The following is a 21,109-nucleotide window of genomic DNA, read 5'->3' on the forward strand; positions in this document are numbered from 1 at the left end:
TACATTTAATGCATACCCATGTCTTACATTTTAAAATGTCTGAAAGTTATCAAATCTAAAATATAGTATTACATCTATATTTTCCTACTGTTTCATCACATGCTTTTCTTTGAATACTAATAAATTATAAATATCATAGACTAGATGAAACAATTTACTGACCCTATAATATTAAGTCAGGCATTATTTTTTCTTTATTACAAAACTACATTATTCCATGTCTGCTTTTATGATCAAATCCTGAGAAAGATACTGAGCACCTGTAACTGCCATAGAATGAAATGAAAGGACAGGATGCAATGTCAGTGCCACTTGCAGGTTCTCAGGATTAGGCCCTAAGCACAGCTTCATTATGTGTGAGGTCTTCTTTTCCCAAAGAAGAGGACATAATAAGGAAAGAATGGTCTTTTAGAAATTCATGGTGTATATTTATCATATTTGTATATGTTGTTTGTGCTTTATTTTTAATTCAGGAAAAAGCTCCCCTCAGCCAGCTTTGCAGTAGTTATAACTGGCAATCTGGTTTTCTTTAAGAGTAACAGACACAGCCAGGCACTTTGTGTGACTGTAACTACATCCATTATAAACTTTCAGCTTATTTGATAAACTCTGACAGGGAAAAAAAAAGGTTGCTAGAGAGGAGATAAGAGAGTGGTGTGTTCGATACTCACAATTTTCTAGAGAGGGAGAGCGAGAGAGACAGAGGAGGCAATACATTCCAGTGCCTTACTATCCTAAAGCACAGCCAGTGCCACTTCTTTAAACTACCCTACTCAAAAAGAAACATTTTGGGATGATTAACCCAAATGAAAATAATCAACATTGAAAATAAAAGCATCTCAGCTGCTTGCAGCTTTCAGCGTAACTGCTGCTTCAAAATTTCTGCTGTGGAAACTAATGACAGACTCTTTGAAAATAACTCTGCTCTCGCAGAAAGTTTTACAGCTTATGTTTAAGGTTAAGATTTTGTCACTGTTATTTTTAGTAAAAGTCAAAGGCAGGTAGCAGGCAATAAACAAGAATTCACGGCAACCCAAGCCCCGCCACCCGGGGCTGGCAGCCCGAGCCCTGAAGTCAAAGAGGTCACAACAACAACAAACACAGAATCGGTGACCTCTGTGACAAACTTGTAGCCTTACTTATGCTTAACAATCTGTTCCACCTTGTATTTAGCTGTGATACTCTGAATACCTTTCCCAGACCTGAAGAAGAGCTCTGTATAGCTCAAAAACTTGTCTCTTTATTAGACCCACAGGAGTCGGTCCAATAAAAGATAATACCTCACCACTTGTCTCACTAAGTCAGATGTGGCATTTAAGAAGAAAGGCATTTTTAATTGTAGGATTCAAGCACGGAGGATTTTAAAGCTTTAATATAACTCTAAACAAGAAAATAGAAAGATCTTTTCATCCAAATAGGAGCCAAAATAAAAGAATCTATAGTTAGGTTCTAAATCATCAGGAAGAAAAAGCAGCAGCCAATATTTTGACCCTATGCTTTCCATATAGGCATGCAAAGTTGAATTAGGAGGAAAAACATTTTAAAAGAATTTAAGAGTTAATACAAACTAGTTTAAACAGCGCTGAACGTAAAACAAAAACAAAAATCAAAAGTATTTTTCCAGTACCTATCACTCAAATTATTTTTAAAATCTATATCAAACATCTCTATACAGTCATACATATATATGGTACTTTATAAACGTATATAAGGCGTTTGCTCTGTTCCAGACAGGATGAAGTCTAAAAAGGACAAACAAATAAGACAGATCAACAATTCAAAATGGAGAGAATGTCAGTATTATTGATGAGAAGAATTGAGGGATTGATTAAGTAGCAAATTATAAGCGTATGGAGGAGGAAGTGGTTTTTGGTCAATACGGACACAGCAGGAATCCAGGCACAATGGCAACAATGTAAAAACAGCAAGGACACATTCCAGAAGATTCATTATAACAACACCCCTACCACACAGAAAAAGTGTTAATTTCACAATGTTAATATTAAAGCATAAGAATTAAGAAATTCAAGAGCGACAGTTCCCACAACAACTTCAATTTTGTCCTCGAGTATATGTAAGATTTCAGCTTTTTTCATTAACATACACGAACACGTACAACTTGTGTTACTGCAGTATTAAATCTGACAACATGAACACAGAAAACGTAAAACAAATAGCTCTTGCCCTGCATGCTCTCATGAGTTCAACCATATAATGGTAGCAATAGGAAAAGTAACCTGACTATATTGCACACCATATATATTAAAGACTACATGTACAACCGCCTAGCCAGCAAACAAAAATGTGACTACACATGCAATATAGACAAATTAACATTCCCATCAGATGTTTATCTTTCGCATTTCCTGGATGTGTTCATTTTTACAACCTTAATAGTGTTTTAACATATGCTTTTAATTACATTTAGCTCCTCTGAACACCCCCTCCTGCCCCTCTCCACATACTCCTTTAACTTGCCTACATTGTTTTTCCTTTCATTGTGAAAACAAGTTGAGTGTAAATAAAAGCTCTGCCCTTTCTACTCAGTAGAGTCACAATCCATAGACAATGGACTGCGACATCACTGAACGGAGACAAATGTATTAGTGGAAAAAACTTCTTATAATGTATCATTATCATCCTTCCCACACCATCAGGTGCATAAAGCAGAGGTCGGATGGCACCAACCATCCCGATCCCAAGCTAATTTTTTCAAGTCTTTTATATTCACATGTAATAATGCCACTTCAGCTAGGAGTGTGCCTCTATGTCAGCCTCTCTGCCTTTTTCTCTGGGTTCACTAAGCAATGCTCATTTAGGAAGCCTACTATAAGACATTCTTAAAAGATATCACAAATACATCCATCTTTTCATACTTGCTTGTTTTGTTGTAGGCAGTTGTGCCCATTCTAGGCCTCTTAATTATTTATCCTATCAGTCCATTTTACATATTTTATCCATGTACATGTATTGTAAATTTTTCAATTGCCATTGGATGGATTTATTTTCTAGAATTCTATCCCTATAGGCAGACACTTGGGATGTTGCTTCTAAAGATCTTAAGTTTGGTGGTTTTGCTGACCACACTGGACTTCCATGCTGTATTGAGTTTTCAAAATACAGCACTTGCTTCACCTATTCTGGACTTTATATCAAATATGTAAGCACTGGTATCATGAATCATACTACTCAGATAAGTACATTTATTAACAGTTTTCAAGGCTTCACCTTCTACGTAAGGAAAGTTATTGGTAGGTAAATTTTCATAACTTCCGTCTGATTTATTGATAACAAGACCTATTTGCTTGAGAGAATTTGCAAGAACATCTGTGTTTCTCTGCATATCTTCAACTGATTTACTTATAAGACAGATGTTGTCTGCAGAATGTAAGTCTCCAAAGCCCGCCTACTACTCCCACAATACCCCTTTACCTACTGATAGTCTGTCACATAAAGTCAACAGTGACTCCAAACAATATAGGGGACAAGACACAATTCTGCCTGACACCAATGCAAGTTACTAGTGACTGGTAACATTAACCAGTTCATTAACTCCTGGTTTATTGAATGATTTTGTTGGGGATACCACAGATTTGTATCATCTGCTACAAAGATTCTCCATCTACACTAATGTCCTTTGAAAAACTACAACATTCAGAAGTATTGGCACTTGCCATTCATTGTTTTTTTTCACGATATTATAGAAGATGAAAACCTGATCCACACAATATCGATTGGAATGAAAATCAGCTTGTTGTTTTAAGTCTGCTACCTATGGCATCTCTAAGTCTATTTAGGGTGCTTACACAGAAGACCTTCCCTGGGACTGAAAGCAGCACAATACCACACTAGTTATTACAATCACTGAAATCTACCTTTTTGAGAGCTGATTATAATCCCTCTTTTCCATTCTTTCGGGCCATGTCCCTTCTCCCATATCAGGGATAATAGGATTTTCATGTTGTCCTCTCCACTTGCCTTAAGCAGTTCTGCTATGATTTGATCTTCACCTCGTGATTTATTGTTACTTAATCCATCAATGTCTGCTTTCAATTCATCCAGGGTAATTTCCTCACAGCAAACATCAAGCTCTGCCATCTTCTCTACGTTATCAAAGGTGAATGCTATCTCTGGTGGAGGCCTGTTAAGGATATCATGGAAATGCTCTATCCATCTTTTGTTTTGTTCCTCTAAGGTAGTAAAGGGTTTTTCCTTGTTTATCTTTTACTGGAACTTCTCTACTATGGCTAAAATCTCCAACAAGTCATTTAGTGGTTTGATTAAAAACCTTTCATTGCTGCCATTCCTGTTACCAAATGCTTATCAATAAATGCTCTTTTATCCTCCCTAGCTGATCTTTTTTATTGGTTTATCTTTATCCCTATATTCCTCCTTTTGTTGTTTACCCTCTTCTGTCCCTAAGACATTAAGTAGATTTAACCTGTTTTTCTTTCTGCAACTGTCAGGGTTCCCCACCCCCCACACTCTGAACCCTGGGGTACAGATGTGAGGACCCGCATGAAAGACTTCCTGAGCTTATATTCTACCTGCTTAGATTAAAACTTCCCTAAAACAGTTATTCTCAAGCCTCCCCAGGAAAGGTGGTGAAGGGACTTGGAATCCCTATCCTCCCAAAATATCCCCCCAAGTGACCCTTCCCTGAATTTTTGTGTAAATCACTTGGTGGTGGCAGCAATACCGTCCAAGGACAAGGAAAGGAATTTGTGCCTTGGGGAAGTTTTAACCTAAGCTGGTAGAATATAAGCTTAGGAACTCTTTCATGCGGGTCTCCACATCTGTACCCCAGAGTTCAGAGTGGGGGTGAACCCTGACATGGTGGCAGCGATGGGATAAACGGTAGGTTCAAATCCAGCCTCTGGAGTACCTCCATAGCTGGGATGGGTCAGTCAGTCCTTTGTTCAGAGCTTCAGTTTGTAGCAAAGTCCCTCCAGAGGCAAGAAGCAAGATTGAAGACAAAATGGAGGAGACGCTGCAGCCTTTTATAATCTCTGCCCTCTGGAAGATCACAGCAGCAAGATGGAGCCTGGAGTCACATGAGCAAGCCACATGTCCATGCATGACTCAATTCTTTACATGCCGACACCATTGTTTACATATTAGTTTGAACGTTCCCAGGAAAGCTCAGAGGTGGATTGGCGTCTTCCAAAGCCCATTGTCCGTTAAATGTTTCTTGATTGGGCACTTACTGAGAATAATCCCCTCTCAAGAAGCTGACCAAATGCTTCACTGAAACTACTTGGAATCAAATACACTGAGATACAAGTACATAGCCAATATTTATATCTTCAACTACCAAAATGATACACCCATACAAATAGCATAATCATAATCAGCAAATCATAACCTTTCCATAGACACCTCACACGACAACCTTTATACAATATTTGCTGCAAATATCTAACAGTGGTTGCAACAATGATCTAAACGGTCATAGCTTATGTCAATAACGTCACAGCAATAGTGTCCCACATGGCATTGCAAATCCATTCTTCTTTCCTAACTTTGTTATATTAAGAGAGCAGAGACTGTCCTTGGATTTAAGGTTTATTAATGGCTTCCATGCTTTTTCTATATCAAAGACTACTTCTGCCACATTTGACAGCTTTCTTTAAAAGTAAAATTCTAAATCATTCCTTATTTGTTCATCCTCAGGTTTAAAGATATTCATCTCTTATGATCATCTTTAGAGGCAATTTCCCAAATTTCACTTCATGATGGCAATGCATTGATAATCACTTCCTACATATGCCCTTCTGTATATGCAGATGTCTTGAAGTGACTATTAAAACTATCTTTGTACACCAAAATGATCTATTAGATATCGCCCGCATTACTCAAAATCGATGGGTTTTTTTTAAATTTTGCTCTGAGAAAAGTGTGTTTCTCCAACAACAAAATGGTCAAGTGACATAATTCAAGAATATGCTCGCCAATGTTAAGTGAGCCATGTGTGCTCATTATGTCCATCATGCCATGACTGACTATCCCAACTACAGAATTCGTATCACCCTACAATAAAAATCATGTTGTGGGCCTTTGTTGATGAGATCCTGAAGAATGTTACTGAAAGTATCTTCATCTTCCTCATCATATACATTCGTTGGGGCATACCATTGAATAACTATCACGTGTATATAGTGTGTTTGAAATCTTGTATATTACTGCCATTAACCAGTTCCCAGTCTAAAATGGTTCTTTGTGTGGTAGATTTCAAAATCAATGCAACTTCTTCTATCTGGTGTCCAAGAGTGAATCAGATTTATTTCTGTTTTTCATTTTCATTTTATCTGCACCTGGCCACCTGCCACCTTCACTCATATGAAGGATGTCTAAATTGTAATTTTCCATTTCTTGGGCTGACTTCCCAATCTGTAACAGTCCTCACATTTCAAAAACTAACCTGAAGTTTGGAATGAGCCTGCAGCAGTGAGATCTTCAGGATAACAGCATCCTGTCAGAAGAGTTTGGCCGATATCCATCATGCTGTCCATTTGAGGTTAAGGATCAGTATTTGGTGTCTTATTTGTTCTTCTGTTCCCATAATAAAACTGTTCTATGGAATTAGGCTGTCAACATCATGCCCAACTCCCAATGGGTTGGAGGACCAGGAGGCTGATTTTTGTCTGGTCTCTACCCTTCTATCTGTCTGGCTTGGGTGACCTTACCAGGAGAATAAAATCCCTGCTGGCTAAGCTCTCTGTGTCATGGGACCACTCAAGCAGCTCTACCATGTCAAGATATTATCTCTAGAGAAGACTTTAACACATTCACTTTTCCTTCCTTTTTTTATTATTAAAAAATAGTAGACGAAACAGAGACAAAGAAGAGAAAAAACCTGAGCTCTGGCACTCTTTGAACCCTTTTGCAAAACTCTATATGCTTTAAATCGCACCAATTATACACACACACACACACACACACACAAAACCAAAACAAGGATGGCGCGGCAAGGAGAGCTTTGAAACTCTACAGTGCTGCAGGTGATAACTGAAAAACTGGTTAAGTAGAATGGTTTCATTCTGAAAAGGCAAATGTAATTGTCTATAACATTATTTTAATTTAAGCCTACCATTTACCTACCCATCACTGATAACTTGCCACATTGGAATTTTGAAGTTTTAAAGTTTAGTTGTTTGAATTATTAAGAAAGTATTCCTGTCCCCACCTCAAGCAGCTGAATGGATTTCATTCAAAGATCCAATAAACATTCATCTTGAAGCTGAAAACAAGTAGGGAAAATTTCAGCCCAGTAGTAGTATTTGGGAAAGTTGAGAGCGAAAACAGAGGAATATACATAAAAGTTACCATCTTAAAGTGTAGATTTTTACTACCAGTATAATGTGCAATATAACTGAATTATGGCTGTTGGGGGAACAATACATTTGAATTCCCTGACTTTTGTGAGTTTAAAGTGTCAGCTATAATGTTGCAACATGGTAGTTTAATGCAGTAAAAAGGAAAAGGAAATTAAGAGTAAAGGAAAAAAAGCTCTGGTTATGTATTTATAATGCAGGGAAGGGCATTATTTTCCACTGAGATTATTTCTTAAATCCCAGTGGCAATAGTTTTAACAATAAGCTAAGGACTCTAATTGTATCCATTAAAATAGACATTAGAAAAAGAGCTATCTTCCTTCTGTCTGCCTCGTTACTTCTCTGAGACAGACGTTTGACTTGCAAAATTTATCCAAACCACCAACTAAACAGGCCTACTAGCCAGAATACAAAACAAAAGAACAAAATACTCCATGTCCCCTTTCTCCCACCCCTCCGTTTGTTACACCTAGAATTAGATTGTAAATGCTTCAGAGCAGTGACTGAGTCTTGCTATATGTTATTTATTATTTGTATTATGATAGCATCTAGAGGCCAATGCCCCATTGTTTTAATTTTACCAAAAATAGTCCCTTCTTGAAGAGTTTACAGTCTACTAGGTAGAGGATACAGCACGAGGCCCTCACCACAACTGGAGCTTTTGGGAGCTATGGTAATACAAAATAAGATCACAGAAAAGATTATTTGCACTTGGACAGCACATTACAAATATTAAGGAAGCTTAAACAGTTCTGTGAGGTAGAGAAATATTACTCTATTTACAGATGAGGTAACACTAAGGGACAGATAAACAAACTAATTGCCTAATCTACTGATCACCAGAGGCCTCAGATGAGTTGTCCAAGGTCACAGCTAGTAAATAGCAAGTCCAGAAACATAATTTAACACTCCATCCTCCTCCAACCACAAGACCACAGCAGTTACTGTTACAACAATGTAAGAGTCAGTAAAGATGCTTTCAAATTTTATGAATGTTGCAGATGCCTTCTCACAGCAGTTTATTAATGAAAAGAACAAAACCTATTTCAAAAGTACAAAGCCAAGTACTTTTATGTTCAATATTCGCTACCTAAAACCTATGTAAGACTGAATCAGACATTCATTAATTTCATTTTGATTAGGTTGCCTAATCAGCTTTTCATTTTTATAGGAAAAAATGAAATCTCATTATGCTTCTCCTGAGAATAACAAAGAGGGATGTACTGCTCTAATCTTGTTTCCATAGCCACTACAATACACTAGCTATTCCATATATGGCAATATTTCATTACAAAAATAAAGTTATGCTGGAAAAAAAGGATCTTGCTTTAAAGTTCTTCCAGGAGTCAAAAGTGGTGAAAAAAATTCATGAACTGAAATAGGCTGTATAAAATTTACTAAACCAAAACAATATATCATTCTAATTTAATAGGCAATTACTATTTTTTCAAGGAGGTTACATTACAAAAAAAAAAAATCTGCTACATTACGAATTCTTGGTGGGAGCATAGGATGGTGCTTCTGTGGGGGAAATGGGGTTTTGAAAGAGGAACTCCTTTGGTTTCAGCAGAAATGGTAGCTCATAAATAGGGTCATCTGTTTCTCTTAGAGTATGAAGTGTACAAGTAATGAAATTCCAATTTTTGAAAAACTACCTATGAATAATTGGTCATACGTTATTTTTACATACATTCAACCATGGCCTGAAAGTTGCACAGGGCACTAAATAATTTTAACACAAGAGAGAGAGAGAGCGAGCATGAGTGCTCACTTTTGTTGGGAATGTTGGTATGGAATATATTTTGTTGGGCTTAGAATGCATATTTTGTGATGTTTTAATTATCATATTGACATTTAATTTTTGTGTACACATGAATGTAGAGCTTGTGAAATGTGCTGTACTGATACCAGTTAAAGAACAAAGTCATGTAATTTGCCCTAGGAATGGATATAGCATGTCCAGTGGCAATGCATGTTTCCCCAGAAAAAGAGGTAATTCAGTCTGCATGCCCATTCCACCCTTGGGATTTCTGCTACAACTAACAAGGGTGTTACTTTTGGTGGTAATTTGGTACTATGTCCACCTGGAGTATAGGTCTACAAGGAACTCAAAGATGATCATCCTATCTCAAATATAAGTAGATTGAGGAACAGGCATGATGTAGTAACTTTGTTAATATAGAACTGGGTCAAATCTGATCTAGTGTACTACAGATGAAGAGTTCCAATTCCAATTACTAGTTATCTATTATGAACTTATTTTAATTATTTGTGTAGAGCCTTAGCTTCTCAGCAGGGAATGTTTTTTTTTTATATTATATATATATAAAATATGTCTTTGTAAAAGGTACTGAGAATGGGATTGATTTACACCCAGTACCTCCCATCCCATCTCCATTTTGCAGTTGTCCAAGCAATGACAGTTATCTGTTACCAAGTTGCATCGTTCAGCCTCTTCGCAGTTTACAGAGAGTGCACCAAAAGGAAGCCTTTAAGGAGGAAAAATGTGTATATGTAGTATTCCCCAGGACACACCTTCTAGTGCTAAGATCACCATATATATCAGTCAGGCTAGAGAGTCTGCAAATCCACCCCAGGACTATGAAGAGTGGCCATAAATTTAACACAAATTTAAACATGAGTAGAGGAAAAGGACTATCTTGACCCATGATTGCACAACTCTTCACAGCTGCTGCTAAGGCCAAAGATTAAGTACTTTATCATATACACAGGGCAGCAAAAGTGTTTGGGAAACCGACTTACTAATCAGGGAAAGGAACATTTCTGGAATACGGGAGTCAACAGTGTAGGCTGGAAACAACTACATGTGCACACAAAACAAAAAGAGAAACAGGCTTTTCAAAAGTAACCACCTTTCCTTCCTCTTGCTCCTGCCTCAGGTTGTCACAATACAATTACCAAAGCAATATCAGTTAGTTAATGGTTGGCAATTAAACACCCTGTTCATTTTTCCTCTCTCTTTTTATGGTCCTAATAGCTGTCTTAATAGATGGGAAAGAACAATTGATTTAGACATCAAAAATCAGTGATGTCTTAACATTTGCTAGTTGGCCAAAGGGGACATTCTGCAAATATCAGATATAGTAAGTACTTGGCCAATTTCTACTCAAGAAGCAGTTCTCCCCGTTGTTTTTTTTTTTTTTTTTTTTTTAAATTTTTTTGTTTGGGGTTATGGAAAAAAATTTGATTTATTAATTAGCCTTTTTAATAAAAAAAATAGTTCTTTTTTTTTTTTTTTTTTTTTTTTTTGTGAAAAATATTGTGAGTGGGGAAAGGGAAAAAAGCTTGATTTATTAATAAGCCTCTTCAATGCAGGAAACAAGCCATCTGGAAAAGTATGCTTTGACATAAGAAAAAGCTTAACCAGAAGTGCTGGAAAAATAAAGGCTCTATTAGATATTCTGAAACTTGTCTTTCTGAGATAAGACTTCAAAAATGTTCCTTGCAACTACTAGATAATGAAGTCTACTCGATTCTGATTTATGAGCTTCTGAGCTCTACACTTCAAATCTATTTTTATAATTGAAACACTAGTATGAAACAATTTAAAGCAAAAAAGCCTTCTAATTATAACAGAGTAATAATTTTAAAGTAAGGATGATCTACTGTGAAAGCATGTAAGCTCATCCACTCTACATAAACTTAACAGTAAAAGGAGTCAAATCCAGGAAATAACTTTCAGAAAAGTTTACAGTAGAACTTCAGTTACGAACACCAGAGTTACGAACTGACCAGTTAACCACACACCTCATTTGGAACTGGAAGTACACAATCTGGCAGCAGCAGAGACCAAAAAAGGCAAATACAGTACAGTACTGGGTTAAATGTAAACTATTTAAAAAAAAAAAAAAAAAGGGAAAGCAGCATTTTTCTTCTGCATAGTAAAGTTTCAAAGCTGTATTAAATTAATGTTCAGTTGTAAACTTTTGAAACAACCACCAGAATGTTTTATTCAGAGTTACGAACAACCTCCATTCCCAAGGTATTCGTAACCCTAAGGTTCTACTGTATTTTCAGGATGAAAAACAGATTCTCTATATGTTCCCAGGATCTCTATACATCTTTTGGATCACCGATAAATTTTTATTTTTCTAAAATGCAGAATCATTCATTTTTTTTTTAACATGGCAGTACCAAAGATACTGCAATATGCATTTTGCACACTTTACTTCTCATATATTGTAATATTCCATTTAAAAACTGTGTGAAGAAACGTTAAGACTGCATTCTTAAGCATCCATAAGTCAGTAATTACAAACCTTAACTCTGCTCTTTTGTGTGCATTATAAAACAATTGTTAATTACAAGATCAAATGCTATTTCTCAGACACAATCTTATACTTTTTTTTCTACAATCTTAAACAACCAGCAGAACTATCAGGCACTTTTGACAATTTTACCTAAACTTAGGAGCCTTGGGGTATGTCTACGCTACAGGATTAATCCGAATTTAGATAATTCGAATTTGGGAAACAGGTTGTATAAATTCGATTGTGCGCGGCCACACTAAGCACCTTAATTCGGTTTTTAACCACATTAATTCGGTGGTGTGCGGCCACACTAACCCTAATTCGAATTAACAAAATCGATTTAGGCGCTACTCCGCTCGTCGAGGTGGAGTACAGAAATCGATTTTAAGTGCCCTTTAATTCGAATTAACTGGCTCTGTAGTGTGGACGGGTGAAGGGTTAATTCGGATTAACGCAGCTAAATCCGAATTAAAGTCGTAGTGTAGACCAGGCCTAAGTCCCATTTTCAAGAAAGACTTAGCATTTAGGAGCCTAGTCAAATTGACTTTCCATATGACTGACTCCTGAAAATAGGAATTAGCTGCCTTTGAAAATTTTACCCTTTGTAATTCATTTATTCTTTTAAACGTACTGTTTTCATTGTGATAAAAGCTCAGGAATATCTTTAGTAACAGACTCTTATTTGAGGAAAAGGGTTTTAAAAAGGGGCCTTTGCGGAGCTAGCTGCTCACATGGTGCTGGGACTCCTTGTTTCTAGCTGCTAAACTGCCTTGAAAGACACCATTAAATAGTTCCCCAATTTTTTTAATGTAATCTATTGCTGCATTTTTATTTTTATTTTTTACAGGGATGTTAGGGGACCTCAATTTGGAAGAAGGTGGTCTGCTTGCTAATAATCGACATGGAAATGTCCATAAGACGATCTCTAGATTAAGATGTGGTTCACACTCTAAAACAGTTTGAGAACTCCTGCTCTATGGTACATATTTTAATAATTTAGTGAGTTAGCAGTATCATGCTTTACAATTTCAACCAGCTGTACCTCTGCCTTTAGTTACAATTCAGGAGAGGGCTCAATAAATTAGCAGCTTAGCTAGCTACACATTTAGATGGCCCATATGTCAGCAAATATCAGTTATTACTCTTTATTTATTTTACTCTAGTTTATGGAAACTCTACAGTATTCAAGAGTTCTAGAAGTTTCATTCTAAGTTGTTCTTTCTTTCATTCACTTTCTAGTGCACACTGTTCTTTTAGTCATAGCCACCTAAATATTTCTCAGAGTTACACCAGTCTCCAAACCACATCTGAAAAGTGTGCCACAAAGTGTAAGGGCATAGATCTGAAGAAATCCAAGTGGCTGTTTTCATTTTTAGTTACAGCATTTGTCACACAAAAATGATGTCATTACTTTGCAATCATATTAAAATTCAGTCACCCACACAAAGGCAAAAAATCTCATGAAGATATGTTTATAGATTCATAGATTCTAGGACTGGAAAGGACCTCAAGAGGTCATCAAGTCCAGTCCCCTGCCCACATGGCAGGACCAAATACTGTCTAGACCATCCCTGATAGACATTTATCTAACCTACTCTTAAATATCTCCAGAGATGGAGATTCCACAACCTCCCTAGGCAATTTATTCCAGTGTTTAACTACCCTGGCAGTTAGGAACTTTTTCCTAATGTCCAACCCTTGCTGCAGTTTAAGCCCATTGCTTCTTGTTCTATCCTTAGAGGTAAGGTGAACAAGTTTTCTCCCTCCTCCTCATGACACCCTTTTAGATACCTGAAAACTGCTATCATGTCCCCTCTCAGTCTTCTCTTTTCCAAACTAAACAAACCCAATTCTTTCAGCCTTCCTTCATAGGTCATGTTCTCAAGACCTTTAATCATTCTTGTTGCTCTTCTCTGGACCCTCTCCAATTTCTCCACATCTTTCTTGAAATGCAGTGCCCAGAACTGGACATAATACTCCAGCTGAGGCCTAACCAAAGCAGAGTAGAGCGGAAGAATGACTTCTCGGGTCTTGCTCACAACATACCTGTTAATACATCCCACGTTTGCTTTTTTTGCAACAGCATCACACTGTTGACTCATATTTAGCTTGTGCTCCACTATAACCCCTAGATCCCTTTCTGCCATACTCCTTCCTAGACAGTCTCTTCCCATTCTGTATGTGTGAAACTGATTTTTCCTTCCTAAGTGAAGGAAAGTGATTTTTCCTTCCTAAGTGTTCTATTGGTTTAATAGGCATAGCTCCATTCTGTTATCTCTACCTTACAAGTTTTCCTCGGAGACCCTTATTCAAGTCAGAAAGGTTCAAAACACAACAAAAAGTAGAAACTGCAAATAACTGATATAGGTTCATCGTGTAAATCAAATGATAATCAATACATAAAATATATTCAAGAGTCTTAAACCTAAAATTTATAGCATGAAACTGAGTAAACATTTATTGGAATGTGTGTTTTCATCCATTTTCAAACCTTTGATAAAACTAAGTTCCAAGGAAAATTAAACCATCAAGATGGTTTCAATATTCAGAAAGTGATAATCAGTAACATTTGTTACATCAAAAACTGTACATCAAAAATTTTCCTCCATTTTATACTATAACTGCTATTTCTATAAATGTGTGCCAGTAAAGCCTGCAGTAATCTCAGTGTAATTATTAAGACTTGTATATTTTGTATTCCAAGGCATGCAGTCCTTACACACATGCATTTCAGAGAGATAAGTGAAGCCCTTTTGATCTCAGATTTGTTGTGTATTATAAAGCTTGTTTCTGTATTACCTTAAATGTATTCATATTACTATTTTTCCCATTAAATGAAAAGTATCCTATAAAGTTTTGGAAATTAAAAAGTTCCAAGTTTTAAACAGCAAGTGGTAGAACAATTCATCTAAAAATGGAATGATTTAACACTGTCAGCAAAACTAGAATTCAGAATCTGTCAATATGTTGCAGGACAGGAACAACGAGGTCCAGTGATTAGGGTGGTAGCCTGGGACTCAAAGCAGACACCCTGTGTGACTTTGGACTGTCACAGTCACTCTGTGCATTAATTCCTTATCCGTAAAAAAGGATTAATAATATTTCCCTTCCTCACAAGGATGTTATGAGGATAATACATTAAAGATTTTGGGGGCACTCAGCTATTGAGATTACAAGGGTCTTTAAGGACTTAAGTTAGACAATTATACAGATATCTTTTAGTTCTTTTATTTGTATTATGCTGCTGTCTAAATAATCATTTTTTCTTAATAACTGCTTAAATACAGTGGATACTGAAGGATAAATAGACTTAAATCCCATTTCACAGTTTTCAAAAGTCAATCAATTTTTTCCCAAGTGAGAAATAAATGCTTCTAGTCAACATACACTGACAGAAAAGATTGAGAGATCTGGAAATATTAACGAAGGCCACTATGATGATAGCCATAGAAGCTCAGATGCAGTAGCATTGATTGTTATACATAAGGGCTTTCTGCTCTTGTTTTTGTTCTGAAAGCTTAAAGTTACAAAGAAAATCTCATTTGACTTCTCTGTTTCATATAGATACAGTATGAAATATCTTGAAGTAGTTACCTGTAGAAACAGTGTGTAGCCCAAAATGCTTTGGTGGTTTTAGATCAGTTATGCTAGAGAACCTATTCCTTATGTATGTTGTATATATAATGGCAATTTCCAAAAGGGGGGGGAAAAAAAACTGTAAATACTCATGAAAGCAAAATATATATATATGTTTTAGTCAGAAACTCAGAAGGAGTCTGTTGAAAATTGTTTCTTTATGATTAGAAAACATTGTTGTTATAATACCAGAGAAATTAGGTTTTCCATTCTTTTCTCAGAAACTGAGATATTGTATTTGGCTGTATTTAATCCAGGAAAAGAGAATAGCCTTGTTCATAAGCTTTTATATAGGGAAATCAGTGGTCTTGAACTTTTTCCTGGGAGACAAGGAGTCGTAGAGAACCTATCAGTACATTTCCCCACATCTTCATAGATTGTGGTAATAGCTTCACAATCAATGACAGACTGAGAAAACATGTAACAGCATCCTGCAGCGTCTATAGATGTCAATAGAGATGGAAACGGGACATTTAGGGAATTCTGAAGAAGCTTCAAGATTTCTGATGTTGGATCTGGGAGATCTCTCATAAAACAGAAGATGAAGGAATTAAAACCTAATTTAAAAACCGTTTTGTATGTGAAACCTGAATTTTAGACTATTGACCTCATGCTCTCTCTTCCTCTGAGGTAGTCTGCCAAGTTTCTTGAGTCACTTTAAGTCAGTAGCAACAGGTAAAATTTCCACACTTCAGTTATTTCTTAATTTAAAGAATGTATAATAATAATTTGTATTTCTACTTTGCCTTACACCCAAGGACCTCAATGCAGTTACAAACAAATTATGGAAAGACTCACATGCACCCACTGAAGCACAGCATTTGATAAACTGTACAGAGTGCTAGACAGGCCTTCTTAAGGGAAGTCAGAGTGGACACTTCCCCTGACAGGGTCTATTATGTGAAAAGGAGGTAAGTACATTTAAATGATCTCAACACCTAAAGATTTACCATATATCCTGAAAAATCTCTGCAAGGAAGAGGTAGAAAGCCACTGATTCTTATCTATTTACACTGAGTGATTTGATAAGACAAAGTGAAAACTATATTAAGTAGAAAGTAAAGAGATTCAAGAAGTAAATTCCAAAGTGCTCTTTTGATGCTGGTCAACAGCTATATACAGACACAAACCCACACTTCATTTTCAAATTGTTTTTAAGTTTACAGCCACACTTTTAGAATAAAATCTCTCAACATGTTCTAAAAAGAAAATGCAGTCCAGTAACTGATATTGAGAAAATGCTTTCTTACCAAGCTTCAGGCAGCAAAAAGGAATACTCATGTGGTGAAGTGGTCTCTGGAAAATTAGAGAGACTTGCCAGCCGATGTGGAAGCAGGTCTGAACCATGGTACGTAAACAAGATCTCTAGGGCTCTCACATTGCTTTCCTACACCAGAAAATATAAAATATTCTGTTTTACACTATGAAAACAGTTTAAGAATGATTCTGCTTACCAATTACTGCTCAGCAAACACTACAATTCTGATATCATCATGCATTTTTAAAGACTATGAGTGACTAAAACATTTATTTCATTTAAAAGTTTTCATAATCTGGAAGCTTGACAGAGCAGAGGAATCTTGTCCCATTTTACAGTCAGACAAAGATAATCAAATACAACATTCAAGATATATTATTCCGATTTTTAAAATCACTCATAGCTTCAAAACAGAAAAAAAAATTGGATGCATTTCAGTATGTGGTGATGGGGAATTAGTTAGTGTTAACAAAAACAGCAATTTAAATGTTTGGGGGGGAAAAATACTGATACCCGAGCATAAGTTCTTGCTGAAAGTACAATATTCTGATTTCGGAACTTCTTGAAGAATTCAGCATCATATCTCTGCTCAGCTGCATGAGGCCCTCCAAGGATTTCCTTTAAAAAAAAAAATGTTCAATAAAGAAATGATTTAAGTATGTGATAAAAGGCATATTAAAATTCTTGCATCTTAAATTACCTAAGGAGTGGACACTTACACTAGCCAAAAACTAATATAGCTCAGTATGTTATTCTAAAAATGATTATCTATAGAAGCAATTTATGATTAATGTAGATTTCTATCATTTTCACTGTCATGCTGTACATACAAGTATTCTAACAGCAACACTCATCTTTGAAGTCTTAGTAGTTGGCTAAGCAATTAAGGTTTAAGTCTAAATATTTTTGGAATAAATACCTGGACATATAATATGCACACACTTAATTTTAAAGAGACGTTATCAACTTCAGAACGGACACTTTTTTGTTTGTTTGTTTTTTTGCTTACAATTGTTAAGAGTCACCTTAAATTTTGTTTCATCAGTTTACTCTGTACATTTCATAGTACTCTGTATATAATCAGTTGCTCTGTTCCCCCACAATAGTGTCCGTTTAAGAAGAGTAAACAAAATCATTAATGACTATTTAAATTTATGAGAGAGAGAGAGAGAGAGAGTTGGGAATTTAAAATTTGTGAGTCAATTTGGATTCCATATAATCTACTAGCTTTGTTCAAACTAAGTGAAATTTCATATATTGGGGGGAAAAACAATCCATTGAATGTTTAGTTTCAAACCTCAAATGAATGTAGCAACTCAACACTTTTAAGCTTAAATTACTACCATATAAGTTTACTGTCAATTTCAAGTGTTTTGCTTCTAATAGAATCTAACATAGCCGCTACGTGCGTGTCTGTATTTGAAAAGGTAAATTGGTATTTCCGTCACTGTGGCTTGGCTTTTGCTGTAAGTTGCTAGTATAGACAGGGCTCAGACATTTCAGACAGTGTTTCATGAAAAATGCTTAGAGCAGATTTTCATGGTAGAGTGGTACATCTGAATGGCTCTATATTAACTATTACATTGTATGTAACACTGATGCAAGGGATACGTGGTAACCCATTTTCTTCATAAGCTATGTTTCCCCAGAGACACATTAAGTTTCCCATTTTCATAATCAAAGATTTCAGTAATATTATACCCATTCAATGTTTCTAAGCACAACAGGTATTTTTTTAATTACTGCAAACAAATACAGGATGAAACAATGGTATCTAATAGAGAAGATTGAAAATAGAACAAAATAAGTCAGAGAAACAACATAAGCTATTCACAAGACAGGATCTAAGGACTTAACCCCATCTCCTCACCTCATAAGTTGCAAGTCTATCTAAATAACTTAATAATTTCAGCCTGCTTCGACAAAGTTCCTTTTGTTCCAGTGTTAGTCTGTTTTGAAAGAGAGAGAGAGAGAGAGACCACTACATTTTCAAGATTGCTTCAGTACATTAGCATAGTATCTAAACTTTCAAAAATAGACTTCTAGTTAAAAAAAAAAAAAAGATTTAATTGAAGGCAAAAAAAAAAAAAAATGTTTTACCAGATCTATATATTGGAAGCACAACAAGAAATTCAATAAACTGAAAACTTTCATAATAGAGTGCTGATTGAAATTTTAACCATTGTCCAAAGAAGAAATACAATGTATTAAGATAATTATGACCATGGGATTATGTATTTATAAACCTATGAATTTAAGCAAAACTAGACCTGACATATCATTTACTTTGAGAAGTTCACTGATAGAAGCAGTTCTTGATGCTTCCTAGCCTCCCTTTCCTTTCTATTTTCTGCTTCTTCATCAGGTGACAAAAATTCTTCATAGGGGACTTCATCAATGTCCACATCTCCTGGTAAGATAAATCTGGCAGAAAGAAACAAAAATCAATGTTGATAAAAAGATATGAAGAGCTGGTTATTCAGTCAACAGATTTTATACAACTTTCCATCTGTACCTTTGTATCTGAATTGATTTTTACTGAAACTGGTGACAACAAATTAATTATCTGAAAAACAATTTTGCTATTGTGAGCTTAAGTGATGTATTCTCGGTATCTGTAATTATAGGGAGGGCATTCTTCACATTTTCTTCACAAAATACACAAAGTTTTCATCTGTTAAAAGTTTACAAATTCTACAAGCAACAGAGTTCCTGATACTATTTCCACAGCACATACTACTATATGTGGTAGTTATTACATATACACCCAAGAAGCAATTATATATCACCACTGTATTAAGTTGTTACAGAATGACCTGCATTTGTTTTTTCTCCAACCTTCTGTACAAAAGACAGAACCAGACCATGTTTTGTTTCCCTGATGCATTTTTTTTTAATTTTAGCTACATAGCTTAAGAATTAAGGCAAAAGCAGCTATTAAAAAAGGCTAATTCAACACTTACTCTTGGGGGAATTCTGGGCCACTGCACACACAGAGAATTCATGTGCCACTCAGAATTCCCCCCCACACACACCACAGAAAATACATCCTGCCAGAAAGGTGATGCAGTTATGCCTTTCATCCACCAGGGGCCACTGTGGCACCAGAACAGAGAGCAGCCATTCCCGGAACAGTCCCAACTGCGGATAGGAAGAGAGCAGAGGCCACCTTCCTCGCAGCGCCCTGCCTGTGGGGCCAGGTTAGGAGGCATGGGATACAGAGGGGACAGACAGTGTGGGACACAGAAAGCTGCTGTGGGTGTGGAAAATACATTTCTGTATTGTAGTTTAACTGAATTATTACTCAGAATTCTGTATTAATATGCATAGTAAGTAATCTATTTGTCAAAAACATTTCCTGAATCTTTTTTGTTGTCTGTATTGTTACAGGCATACTTGCTGACTGGTATTTTAAAATAAATTACCAAAATAATTGAAACTGGCATGATTATATTGTGTTATTTTAACAAATAAAATATACAGAATTTTAAAATATTGTGCACATAATTTTTAATATTTTAGTGCAGAATTTTTAATTTTTTGATGCAGAATTCCCCCAGGAGTAAACACTGTGGTTCAAACTAGTCTAAGAACATCAACACAGGAATCTGTTCCAAGTAGAAGCCGAATTTTGGAAATATTTTGCGCTGACTTCCATATTATTGTCTATATATTCATTTCCTCTCTATTGCATTCAACTTCTGCGGTCACAATTTTATTTATTTTCATTCATGAGAGAACTTGACTGCTATCTTTAGTATTGGTTACAGCTATTCTTATGGGAACATATTTTAAAAACCATGTCCTGCAAAATCTGTTAAGATTTCAGTTTGTAGTTAACTGACAAATTCACTGCATAATTCCAAAGCACAGAAACAGGATACACAAAAATTATTCCAACAAACCTGCCACCATCTTCTCCTTTTCCAATAGCTATGAGAGCCTCCAAGTCTGTGCCCTTTAAACCATACTGCAGCAACTCTTTGGCAGCATCCACATTCTCAGGAACTCTTTCCAGGCATTCATGAAGAACCCAGGACCGCTTCTTAATTTTACTCTAATCAAATGACAAAGAGTGAGAAGTAAGCATAGTGGAATATGTTATAGCCAACCAAAGCACTGAGATCAGTGTCTTCCATTTTTTCAGTCTGCCTCTTAGAACCTTGTCAATTTAGTCTGGTGACTGGGAGACTCAATGTGAATTAAACAAAAGAATCAACCAGTAAAAAAAGCAAGGAAAATGCATCAAAATATTTTGTTTTGAAAACTACAGCCTAGTTTTATTTGTAGCATTTCCTAATCTATCAGTAAATGAACTGCAGTGTATTGGTTAGCATTAATGAATTAGTAGAATGAGACCTCACTACAGCACTCTAATAAATCTTTGCTGACTAGCGGACAGAAGCTGTTTGTTTAAATTTCGGAGTTCCTAAATCTCTAACCATTGCTTTTGGTAGCAAGATAGACTACACTTGAAACCAATAAATAATAACGTAATACTGTTCTCCTTCCATTTAAGGATCACAAAGCACTGTACAAAAGATGTTTTTCCCAATTTATAGAGGAGAAAACTAAGGTACAGATGTCAAGTGACTTGACAAAGGTCACCC

General features: G+C 35.9%; 1 protein-coding gene across 1 annotated transcript in view; it reads right to left on the reverse strand.

Annotated features, from left to right (window-relative positions):
* Nucleotides 1–21,109, reverse strand: part of NBAS (neuroblastoma amplified sequence) — a 381,012-nt gene that overhangs the window by 288,131 nt on the left and 71,772 nt on the right. Inside the window, exons 17-21 of the mRNA XM_026655553.2 lie at nt 20,405–20,556; nt 18,786–18,923; nt 18,370–18,448; nt 17,013–17,117; nt 16,492–16,628 (exon numbers count right to left, since the gene is read on the reverse strand). Coding sequence (XP_026511338.1) covers nt 16,492–16,628; nt 17,013–17,117; nt 18,370–18,448; nt 18,786–18,923; nt 20,405–20,556 — 611 coding nt within the window. The remainder of the gene's footprint in view (nt 1–16,491; nt 16,629–17,012; nt 17,118–18,369; nt 18,449–18,785; nt 18,924–20,404; nt 20,557–21,109) is intronic.

The sequence above is a fragment of the Terrapene carolina genome, unplaced genomic scaffold (genome assembly GCF_002925995.2).
Source record: "Terrapene carolina triunguis isolate 2854851 unplaced genomic scaffold, T_m_triunguis-2.0 Scaffold42, whole genome shotgun sequence".
NCBI classification, from domain to species: domain Eukaryota; kingdom Metazoa; phylum Chordata; order Testudines; family Emydidae; genus Terrapene; species Terrapene triunguis.